Source organism: Lepisma saccharinum, chromosome 27 (assembly GCF_977018435.1).
Source record: "Lepisma saccharinum chromosome 27, izLepSacc3.1, whole genome shotgun sequence".
NCBI lineage: Eukaryota > Metazoa > Arthropoda > Insecta > Zygentoma > Lepismatidae > Lepisma > Lepisma saccharinum.
Window position 1 is genome coordinate 4716885 of NC_139255.1, and position 13186 is coordinate 4730070.

Consider the following 13186-nt stretch of genomic DNA (forward strand, 5'->3'; position numbering starts at 1 on the left):
TATTCCTAAATATTTGCATTCCTTTAGGGGATTCCCTAACAATCTTTAACAAGTCGTTGGCTAAATTCATTATGTCTCTGATACAGGGCAGGTGATGCAAGCTGTCCTCAACTGCCAAGTTCAAGCTTTTAGCTGCACAGTGTACATAAATAGCATGCGGCTGCAGATCTGTAACTAACTTCCCCTCATACAAGAAGCACAATTGTAACACTGTCCCCTCAGATTCTGTATGGTCAAGTCCAGACGCACCAGAATGTCTTTTACAACGTCAAAAGGAGTTTTGGCCTCAGTGTTCGGAATCTCGTAAAAGCCCATGAATTCCTCAAAAATATCAAGATTTTCATTCACAGTTCGAATGCAGAATGTCAATTGTTCACAGATGGATATGTCACAAGTTTCGTCACACATAATAGCAAAATATTCCCGACTTTTAATGATCTCGTTCTGAATGTCATGTGAGAGCTATTTGTAGTCCAAACGTCCCATCCACTCCCCTAGTTCATGCACATCGTCTTTTGAAACTCTTTTTAGTAAAAATGTTAACAATACTCATAATTATATACATGTGTTTTGCTGTCTCTGGTCATAGCCCCCTCAAAGTTGATGGTTTAGCGGCCTCAACCCCCCAAAGTTGATGGTCTAGAACATTTCAAATGTGTATTTAAAGTTAAGTTCATGTGGCACAATTCAGAGTAAACTTTACAAGAGAAGCAAAATAATACATTAGATCCTCTTAAGCAAAATTATTTGGGGGCTCTGCCCCTACATTGTTAACATTGGGGGGCCAAGAGCCCCTCCCCCCCAAGCCCCATGGAGTCGACGCCTATGTAATCATCAACGTACTTTTTCTATCAAATTCAATAGATTGAAAAATGTAGCAATAATTTACCTCAGTGAGTTCTGTGTCAATAAATACGATTTGGAAGGGGAAAAAACAACTCGTTTTTGGCAACATTTTAATTATTTATTATTAAATCATGCTTGATATTCCATATGCTTGTATCACATAATTTTCTCAGCGTTTCTTTTCTCATTCCGTTTAGCTTTCCAGTTATACGGTCGTAAACACCGGGTTCGGCGACTTCTGAGACACACTTTATTTAAGGAGGCTTATTATCAGTGCTAGGGGTTGAACTGAACCTGATTGTCGGCGTTGAGACGCGCAAGAAAAGATCAATTGCTTGATTGATTAGGTTTATTTTACTTCGCTTTCCTGCAACTTTTGGCTAACCGCGAAGGTGAGGATGAATGATGAAATTGATGAAGGGACACTTACAAAGACGAGCCATACCCTTGAAGTCCTACCGCGCGCTGTGCTAACCACGGAACTCGATTCCAACTGAAATCACGCACAAGAGAGCGCTGGAGGAGATGCAGCCTGCGCATGTGAACTTGAAAGCGACACGGCACGCTGATTGGTGGAACGCCGCCGAGCCTCCTTGTGCTTCGTTGGATGGATTCAACGCGTACGACTAACTCAGTAAGTTCCGAGTTTTCGTCAGAACGTCATCCAAATTTTCTCTCTCTGAACCTAGTTTGTGTTGCGCTTTGCGAACCGCGGAAAAATGGTTGTGAAGGACCACCACAAGGAAAACCACCAGCTTGAAAACGGGCAGGAGTTGGCCCCACTGAATGAAGCAGACGGGTCCGTAACTATCGTTCTACCCCCTCCGTCAGAGGAGAGGGCGGCGTGGTCTAACAAACTACAGTTTTTCCTCAGCATCATTGGTTACTCCGTGGGACTAGGGAACATATGGAGATTTCCCTATCTTTGTCAACAGAATGGAGGAGGTAGGTGGCAATACTGTTTGTAAACATATGCACGTGGCTTATTTTTTTAAAGGGGTTATCCACGTGTTCGCAGATTACGCATTGGCAACAGTGGCGTACGCTATGCGCACAAAAAGGGGCTGTTAAGTTTGTAAGAGTTGTGACAGTTTAAATTCTTAGGTAAACACTGATATTGTCCACTAACGGATATGAAGATCATGGCCTACATTTTGGCATGCTTAAAATGAGCTTAAAATGAATAACTAAAAATTACTTACAGTTTGCAACACGTAATGAAATTATGAATAATATTGTTAGTTTATTAACCGTTACTGTCTTAATTTGGAGTCGGCTTTACCAATTATCGCGTTAACTGAAATTGTTTCTTATATCGTAACTTGCAACTTTGTATTTCAGTTGTCGTAGTAAAAATGAATTAAGTAGTAGTATTAAAAATCAATTATAGAGCAAAATCCGGCGTTTGAACAAGTTGTGTGTGATCAGAGGAATCTCGTAACCAAAGGGGGACGGGTACCTCTCCCCGGGAACCCCTGAGTAAACAAGACAAAATAGATAAATAAACAATATCTTAGCCCCCGCATCGTCAGTAGGCCAGTGACGTACCCAAATTTCGTAAATGTAAGTTATGAATTTTTGTACACATACTTTCATGTATCAAACTTTCTAATTTTTAATAAACGCTGAAGCTGAAGGGGGCTGTAACCCTCAAAAACTCCTTAAGGTACGCCACTCCGAGTGAAATAGCTATTTTAACGTTTGGTGAATTGAGGATGATACAAAGTTTTGTAACTGCACCAAGAAGCTGCGAATTAGTGAGGTTGTCAGATGTTCTGTATTCAACTATTTGTGATGTAAAGTAATATTCAAGGGATCCCGGGTTCGATACCCGGTGGAGGGACATAATGGTTCGGATCCCACTTTAAACTGTAGGTCCAGTCCCGATTAGCCTTTCTGTGCATAAAGTGAACTTAACAAAACAAATCAATCAATCATGTAATGTATTATGTATTAGAATATAGATCGCTATTGTTATTGTACAAAGGATTTTTTACATTCCCGTTCAGTGTGTGTGTGTCATGTATTAGCAAAGGATAAATATGGCAATAGCCAATGATCGAACACGCGACTCCTTGACTTCGACTATAGCAAATGATCGAACACGCGACTCCATGACTTCGACTACAAGGTGCTAGCGTTTAATCATTGCCGTGCCGCGGCCTGTCACCTTTACTCTAAAACTGTAGTAAGTGGTTCAGCACAACGGAAAAGTCCCTTCCTGTCCCAACTCCGAAGCGGAACTCCGGATACTGGTAGCCGATCAAGTCTTGTCACAATCGCACAACCTTAACGCCACTGGTCCGAGGCATTACATAAGGCTGTGGCCATGGTGAAAGATAAGCTAAGCTTAGACCGCAGTAATCGACCAGAGTTTCCTTTGAATCCTGACGTTTCCGTTGCCCGTTCGTGCAAATAATCGTTGCTCATTTGTTTCCTACGTCGCGGTTAGCCTCGCTCGTCAGCTGTCTTCAAAAGTGCTAAGTTTCAAGTTCAGAAAGTGCCGAAGAAACAGTACGCGGGAGACTGCCATGCGGAGTGGGCAGTAGCACGCAACGAAGTCAAGAGTTCCAAGGTTCGAACCCTGGTCAGGGCATATCCACAGCAACGATTAGCCCAACAAATAGAAAGAGAAACTGCAAGGCTTTGCCTGTTAAGCAATATGTTCGGAATAAGTAATGCTGATAGTATGTCATGAAGAACATGATTTTCTTCATATTTCTGCTTACGAGCTGTAGTGTTGCCCACGGGACGAGACGGGACAGGCTTTTAAAAATTCGAGACGAGACGAGATTGATCATGTGTCCCGAGACAAACGAATATTTTCGAGACGAGACAGCATTTCACAGCATTTCCACGAGACGAGACAGGCCAAAGTCTCGTCTCGTGGGCAACACTAACGAGCTGGCTTTGAACTTCTGCTAAAGTGAGAAAATGCATGCAATTTACTGTATAAAAGCTGACCCCTTCATGCTCAGAATTGAAAAGTACTACAAACCTATTCTTTAAACACTTATGCTAATATTCAGCAATTCTTCACCATCAAATATATACATAAAGACAATTGTATATAATTTTCTTCATTACTAGAGATAAGTTTCTTATCTTCCCAATTTAAACTAAAACTAAATTCTGTGACGCAAAGTCGGCATGGCATGTACCATCGCCGCTGCTTTCAGACTTTCAAATCCTCCTTATTATTGCCCTTACGTTGCTAGGTTAACACCGAAATTTTGGAGTTCCCATCAGGGTTCGAACCCGAAACCAGTCGCACCAAAAGGCGAAAGCACTAACCGTTAGTCTACGTCGTACCTCAAGCGACCAAAATCACTCGATCTAATCTTCACATATCAATGGAGATGAATATCTAATCTAATCTCTTATCACTCGAGATAAATACGTATTTAATCTTTCATAAGCAATAAAGATAAACATTTAGTCTTCCCAAAACACTAAAAATAAACATTCAATCTTCCTCAAACACTAAAGATAAACATTCAATCTTCCCCAAACACTAAAGATAAAAATTCAATCTTCCCCAAACACTAAAGATAAAAATTCAATCTTCCCCAAACACTAATGATAAAAATTCAATCTTCCTCAAACACTAAAGATAAAAATTCAATCTTCCCCAAACACTAAAGATAAAAATTCAATCTTCCCCAAACACTAAAGATAAAAATTCAATCTTCCCCAAACACTAAAGATAAAAATTCAATCTTCCCCAAACACTAAAGGTAAATATTTAATCTTCTCGAACACTAGAAATAAATATTCAATCTTCCCAAACACTAAAAATAAATATTTAATCTTCCCAAACACTAAAAATAAATATTCAATCTTCCCAAACACTAAAAATAAATATTTAATCTTCCCAAACACTAAAAATAAATATTCAATCTTCCCAAACACTAAATATAAATATTCAATCTTCCCAAACACTAAAAATAAATATTTAATCTTCAAAAACACTAAATATAAATATTTACTATTCCTGAAACACTAAAAATAAATATGTAATCTCCCTAAACACAAAATACAAATATCTAATATTCTTCATAAACACTAAAATTAAATATGAATTCTTCCCAAAACACTAAAAATAAATATTTAAGATTTCAAAGCACTAAAGATAAATATTTAATCTTCCTTAACCCTACTCTACTTCGAAACGAGACAGACTTGCCCTTCGAGACATAGTGAAGACGAGACGGATGTTATAAATCGAGACGAAACCGAGACGAGGCCAAGATACTGTCAAGTGTCGATCTCGACTCCCTAGCGAATATGATATTAACAAAAAATGTTCAAATGTATCCTTGTTTATCGATTAAATTTTCGAATTCATAAATGTATCTGTGCTTTTCGCGAATGCCACGTATATGGTTGCACCCATATGAAGTTCAGAAGCATGAATCACAATCACTAATGAACCAAATGAAACATCCGCATTACTGACATTCTTCCAATATGAAGAAATGTAGATTCAGATAACATTCATGCATGACAGAATGTTATGGATTGATCACAAGCTGCTGCGTAGTGTAACTACCTACTTTTGAAACGTGAAGGTCATTAGGTAAATTTCAACACAAGGCAGTAACAGTCGCACACAGGCACTGATAAGGAGTTGAATTGAATTCTGTGTTGATGGAGACGAAGCAAGCCTCACGTGCGGAGATAGGTGCTGGAAATTTCTTCCACGTGTTAAAACTCAAATACGATTGTTTTGGAAAGCATTTTCTCAACGTATACAACTGATTGTCTTTTCCAAGTTTATTTATTGATTTCCTTTATTTTACTTTGCATTTGTGACACTTTTGGCTAATTTGCGAAGATGGGGATGAGTGATGATAAGATGAAATTGACGAACACTCACAAACATCCATGCAGACCGGGATTCGAACCCGGGACCCCTAGCGTCGTAGCGCTAACCACTCCGCCACGGAGGCCAGCTTTTGTGGGTGAGGTTTTGCTTATTTCATTGATTTTGTGTTTTAAATCCACAGCGAGGCTAATCGGGACTGGAGCTACAGTTTAAAGTGGGATCCGAACCACTGTGAGCCTCCACCGGGTATCGAACCTCGAGCCCCTTGATTACAAGCCGGCGACGTTACCACTACGCCATCAGGGAGACCCCCTGTATAGGGTTACCAGATCGCTGTAAGGGAAATGTAGGAAATGATGTCCCAAAATGTAGGACATTAAGTAAAAATGTAGGACACAACACATTCTCAATAAATAATACATATTTCTATAGAACACGTTAGAAAGTAGTTGAAAAATGACACTTTTCAGTTTTTAAGAAAGTAATTCTCAATGAATTTTTAAATGCAAAATTTCAAAACTTGCAATCATACTAATCAATGCACCTCTCACCACTTGATTTAAGTGGTACTTCTCAGAGGAGACAATTTTTATCAAAATTTCAGGTTTAGTCAAACTATATATTGATGTTAGAGTGGACAGTCAAACTCTTTGAAATTGTAGGGACCAATACCAAACATTTTACAGACTTTATGAAAATATAATTTCTCTCGTGAGTCTGTTGTGCTGATGGTAATGAAAGTACTCTCTCAACATTTTAATTATGACCTGTAATGGAAAACAAATATTCAGCAATTACCGTAATTTAAAATGGTTCCAGAAGTTTTATCTTGGGTAGTTTTTAGTTCAATAACAGGGTGTCTACCAAAATAATACATCCAGAAGTTTTGATTTTTTCCCCTGGATTTTTAGTAATTAAGAAAATAACGATTTATTTAATGAAAATCCCTACCAGAAGAGAATTAGATCTGCTATTTCGTATTAATGCATCCTGAACTGTGTTTGGCAGACAAGCGAGGGGCTTTGGCGTCTGGACTCACAGCCAGTATAGTCTTATGCGAGGCTTGTGTCGGTTGTCCCTATATGTTTGCGACTGTCCTTTCATCCATCTTATGTCAACACCATTCATCTTCATCTTCGCGATTAGCCAAAAGGACAGAAAAAAGTGAAGTAAAATAAACTAAATCAACCAATCAATAGCAAAAATTCTTGACCACGAGAATAATTTATTGCCTTCTTATTGACTTCTTGACCTACTTGTCGATTTTTTACTTTTTCTTGACTTCCGTGACTTTCTTGACTGGCAACCCTGATTTACAATCAAATTATATTGAATATTAAATAAGAATGGGCAACACTTTGTTCCATCAGTATAAACCCCTATGGTAAGAAATTCTGCTCGGGCATTGAACAGTGACGTTATCAGAAAGTGGTCCCAAAACTTTGTTCATTAATTGCTTCCGTTTTCCCGTTTGTTTAATAGCAGGGACAAACTTTTTTTCCTTTTGTGCAATGACTGAATCAAAATAAATTTCACCATTGAGTTTGGAAGCGCAGTCCATAGACTTGTAACATGCATGATTTTTTAATGTTACGTATTTTCCTAATTAATATTATGTGACGCTCAAAATGTAGGACATTTATGATATTTTTCAAATTCCTCCCGGACGCCGGACATAAGGCTAAAATGTAGGACATGTCCGGGAAAAACCGGATGTCTGGTAACCCTACCCCTGGAGGGGGGAGGTAATCAAGGCTTCCTTTCCAAGATTGTGCTGCTTACTTTTCGCATTTATATTGGTTGGTCACAAGTCTGCACAAGGTTACTTTTCCCAAATTTTAACATAGCTCTGAGAATTTTTGTTAGTACAGGGTGGGAAATAACCTTTTGCTAGGGGTCTGCAGGTAAAAGTAACAGCAATTAAGAAATTATAGTAATACCAAATGTTTACTACGACAATTGTGGTTACAAAAACAAAATTAAAAGTTAGTTGACGACAAAACACCTTGCTTCAAGGCAAATGCTAAAACCAAGACCTTCTTCGGCGAAGTGGCATTACTTATTCAGCAGTTCTGAATGGCCGGGTGCATCAACGGACCTGAATGCAGCGGAGCACTTTGGGGCTATTCTTAAGGCGATCTCCTACCCCGGCGAAGGTTTGAGCAATTTTCCATGTAAGCTTATGGGCGTAACTTTAGTCACGATTATCTCGAGAACCAGTAGACAGATAATTTTCAAATTTTAACTGAACGCTGAGAAAGGATGTTTCTAGAGAACCACTGATCGATATTTTCATTTTCTGCATCAACGTCCCCATAATTAATTAATTCATTTTATTTGTGAAATATCAGACTTTTTTTCACTTTTCTTGACAGGGCAACCCTGTTGCCGGCTGGCAGGTTCACTGCAGCTGCTCGGGGTCGCGTAATGACCTTGTAGAAAGAGGGTTTGGAACACGGCGGGTGGTTTCGCCCCAACACACAACAGGTTTAGAAGATGAAAAGAAAGCAACATGTATTTTGGCTTTTAACTGGGTAGCTTTTAAATTATGGACTGGAAGTGGTGGCATGAAATTGGTGAAGTGTGTTCCGGACCAAGAAAAATATGAAGTTGGAATTTGGTCCGAGAGTTTGAGTCTGAAAGACAAATATGTTTCTAAAGCAGTGGCGTTTCCGTAACAGGGCTGGTTACTACATTATTTTTATTATTGTAAAACACACTATTCTTCCATTATAAATGTAGATAACGGACCATACTATATATGCATAAATAAATGTAGAGTTTGTTTTTAAATTTGTTTTATGCACAGAAAGGCTAGCCAGGGCTGGACCTACAGTTTAAAGTGGAGTCCGAACCACAATGTGCCTGCACCGGGTATCGACCTCGGGATTCCTTGATTACAAGACGACGACGTAACCACTACGGCATCGGGAAGATCCGCGTATAAATAATACATGATTACATACGTATATACTAGAGATGGCAAACAATATAAAGTTCGGCGGAACCGGGTACCTGGATCTGATCCTAGAACCGAGTGTCCGTTGATTGACTGATTAATTTTGTTATTATTCGTCGCTTTCTGATACTTGGATAATTGCAACAATAATGAAGAATGCGTATTAGATGAAATTGTTGAACGGCAACTCACAAAGAAAACTTCTACGCCGTGGCCGGGATTCGAACCCAGGACACCCGGCGTTTTAGCACGCTATGCTAATCACTTCGCACGCAGGTCGGCCCGACTGTCCGGATTTCGGGTTGTGGATGTATGAATTTTACATAATGGCTACATTAGAACCAATTAACTATTAAATCAATCATTTCGAAAGCTCTTATCACTAATGCAATGAAACATTTCATGCACAAAATACAAGTAGCCTATTTATGCCAGTATAATATTTTAATATTTCAATTCCATTGCAAACACTATAAAAAGATAAAGTTACCTGTGCGTACCACTGTGGCATGAAGGCACATTTAGAAGATGTGGGGATAGGACCCCACACATTCTCGAACTGGACCATTTTGGAGGTGGTGATCAGCCCCATACTACTGCAGCTTTTAGCCCCCCCCCCAGGTACCCATTGATTTGAGGCTGGGGCAGCCCCAGAGCCGCTTTATACGGGTACAAGGCCGGAAAAACTCCAACCTTAGATCACCTACCCGGAAATCAAACCCGGGTCTTTCGCATAGCAGTCAGATCCTTTTTATTTTATTTTTATTAAAGTGAAGCCCCTAAGGGGCAGCTTTCCTCACACAAAACTCATTTCAATTGATGTCAAATCTCGACTTGTTCATTGAGGACAAACAATCACAAACATCCATGTCCGAACTGGGATTTGAACCCGGGACTCTGGCGTCACAGCGCGCTGCATTCACAGGTTCGCGACGGGGGTAGACAAAATAGACCACTTCGGCTCTTGCAAGACTGTAAAACATCAGAAATCCTTTTTCTCAACCTCGATCTGTTTTCTGCAGCTATTATTGTTTACTTCTGGCATTTTCCCTCCTACCACCAGATCGCCGGTTTCCAGCGGTGGAGAAACTGGAAGGGCCTGTCAGCTGGGGTCAAATTCCGAGAATCACCACCGAAGTATCATGTTTCTCCCGCCGAGTGCTTTCCAAAGGTTTGGAAGATGAATAAACGTAATCCGACACACACACAGAAACTAAAACTACAGACATATGTAAACTCGATGGTGCGACAGCTATGGGCCAGGGCCTGCCACATTGCCTTTTTAATTGGGTGACGCATGATCAGCCAGACCATCAAATTCATCGCCTCTGTTTTCTGGTTCCGACACCCATAAATATGTGTGTGTGTCACAGCCTACATGACATAGTTCGGTTGGAATTGAACAGTTTGTGTAATCTATAAAATTCATTTTCAATTATTTACTTCATATAAACGTTCGTAAAATGGCAAAGGACAGTTTCATGGCTCTTTCCATACAATTCATTACACACTATAATACACAAATAAACACAAACAAACACAATATACATATTGCAGACTACGTGTCATAGTTCTGAGGGAACGAGTTTGTGTAGTCTATAGAATTAATTTAATTCAGATAAAGGTTCGTAAAATGGCAAGAGTCAGTTTCATGGCTCTTTTTGAATAATTCATTACATACTATAACACAAATAAACACAAGCAAACACAAATATACATATTGCAGACTACATGTCATAGTTCTGATGGAATTTAACAGTTTGTGTAATCTATAAAATTCATTTTAAATTATTTACTTCATATAGCTAAATGTTCGTAAAATGGCAATAGGCAGTTTCATGGCCCTTTCCGAACAATTCATTACACACTATAACACACAAATATACATATTGAAGACTATATGTCATAGTTCTGATGGAATTTAACACTTTGTGTAGTCTATAAAATTCATTTTAAATTATTTACTTCATATAAATGTTCGTGAAATGGCAATAGGCAGTTCCGTGGCTCTTTCCGAACAATTCATTACACACTATAACACACAAATAAAACACAAATATACATATTGAAGACTATATGTCCTAGTTCTGATGGAATTTAACACTTTGTGTAGTCTATAAAATTCATTTTAAATTATTTACTTCATATAAATGTTCGTGAAATGGCAATAGGCAGTTCCGTGGCTCTTTCCGAACAATTCATTACACACTATAACACACAAACAAACACAAATATACATATTGCAGACTACATGTCATAGTTCTGATGAAATTTAACAGTTTGTGTAGTCTATAGAATTCATTTAATTCATATACATATTCGTAAAATGGAAAAGAGGGAGTTTCATGGCTCTTTTTGAACAATTCATTACACACTATAACACACAAATAAACACAAACAAACACAAATATACATATTGCAGACTACATGTCATAGTTCTGATGAAATTTAACAGTTTGTGTAGTCTATAGAATTCATTTAATTCATATACATATTCGTAAAATGGAAAAGAGGGAGTTTCATGGCTCTTTTTGAACAATTCATTACACACTATAACACACAAATAAACACAAACAAACACAAATATACATATTGCAGACTACATGTCATAGTTCTGATGGAATTTAACAGTTTGTGTAGTCTATAAAATTCATTTTGAATTATTCACTTGACATAAAGGTTCCTAAAATAGGAAGAACTGACAACTTGCAAGGTTCAGCTATTTTCTTGTCTCTTCTCAGTTTGTACTACATTCGTTTTTAGTTCGCGGATTTGTAATCCTCGTTCTACACGAGAATCTACAATTTCCGGCAGCAAGCATTCATTGTAGAATCTTTGCAACTTGTCCATAATCTGTCGCATGAAATCTCTATCTCTAGTTATGGTCAGAACTTTCAAATCACTAGGGATATACAGCACTAAATCACATCTTTCCATGTTGCAACACTGTAACTGTGCTTGAATTTGGTAAAAATATTGATGGTTTCTGGGAAGATATAAATCACCACTGTTGCTAACAGATAGTGGAAAACTCCTGATGTTTTGGGCGGCCTCAGCAATGGTCTTACAATAACGGGCTGCATATGGACATTTTATTTCTATGAGATAGGAATTTTGATTGCATGTGACTTGACTACTCCATCGGGGGATGCTGCAAGAAATGGATGGAATTCGTCGATGCATAGGCCACAATTTTTTTATGGAGACAAAACTTTTGTTCATATTGCTCTTTGGCAATTGGTTCGTTGGCTTTACCCCAAGCTATAGCATTACCAGAGAGGAATGGTGGATATAATAAATTTCTGACGAGTGGCGATGTTGAAGTGCCTGCTCGTCTACAAGCTATTTCTTTACGTTTGAGGCAGTTACTCTGATCCGTCTTTCTGCTTTCCATTGTTTGCAAGTTGATTGTTCTCTGGTAAGTCGTTCAATATCCGTAACCTTGTCCTTTCCAATGTCAACCTTATTATTGTAATATTCTTCGCAAAGATTCCGTAACTGTAGCACCGTTTCCTCTTTCTGCTGATATCGTCGCCACTTTTCATTTTACAAATCTTCGACAGACACTGCTTTCCGAAACACTTGTCTCAAAGGAAGATCACACACATTTGAACAGACACGAGGTGAAAGAACGCAGTGGACCATGCCGTGAAATATGATCGCTCAACAGGACAGCGCATCTGGTATGGCCTCTAGGCCTAAACTATTTTTGGCGTGAATGACCGGCCTGGAATAAATGGTAGATGTCGACCTTTCCAAGAGAAAAAGCTCGGATTATCCTCATAAATTTTGTAGTATCAAATGAAAATATCGGTAGCAGTTGCTATATTGAGAGCGGCATGTTTTTCATGAACGTGGAAGACTAGGAAAGTGTTACATGGAATCGCGGTACATATCATAGTCACACGGAAAATCAGACCGAAGAGCGATCAATAGAGGGAAATCGTGATGAAAAGATTAGTATTAAAAGGGCTTCCAATTTGCATTTCAATACTACATCTTTTCATCACAACTGCAGAACTATTATACCTATGCAGAATTAATCACTACGAAAATCTGTTTCAAATTTAAATCCTTCGAAATCATTCTTGCTACTTGTAATCAAATTCTACTATTCTTGAACCATATGACCTTTTCTACTACAATCTAATAGTGTGTTTCTGTCGTACACATATATTCAAGGTTCCAAGAGGAAATTGATAGCTGGAGGGTGTTGGTTGTGCCTTACGATAGCTGGTGCTATGTTTTAGCATAGGGACAACCGGACAGACATAACCCTGGCCATAACGGTTAGATACGTTACGTACATCGCTGTTATATATGTATTTCATGCGCAATAGGACATTCTGCTTGTCTTGGCAGAACAGAAAGCGCAATAAAAACAAATGGTACGACTTTTGGCGAGTAAAAATCATGTTGTACGACAGGTTGTTCGGACATAGTGAGATGTGTAAGAAGATTTAAATGTACGTACTCCAGATTAGCTACTCGACGGAAGAACAGTGCTTCACGGAAAAACAACAACATGAAAACCCAATTTTACATCTTCTGAG

General features: G+C 38.7%; 1 protein-coding gene across 2 annotated transcripts in view; it reads left to right on the plus strand.

The window, feature by feature from the left end:
• Positions 1 to 1497: 1497 nt before the first annotated feature.
• Positions 1498 to 13186, plus strand: part of LOC145980306 (sodium-dependent neutral amino acid transporter B(0)AT3) — a 140223-nt gene continuing 128534 nt past the window's right edge. For both annotated transcript variants that reach the window (XM_083113328.1, XM_083113329.1), the window contains exon 1: positions 1498 to 1791. In XM_083113328.1, the coding sequence (XP_082969454.1) occupies positions 1566 to 1791 (226 nt within the window). In that variant the 5' untranslated portion in view covers positions 1498 to 1565. The remainder of the gene's footprint in view (positions 1792 to 13186) is intronic.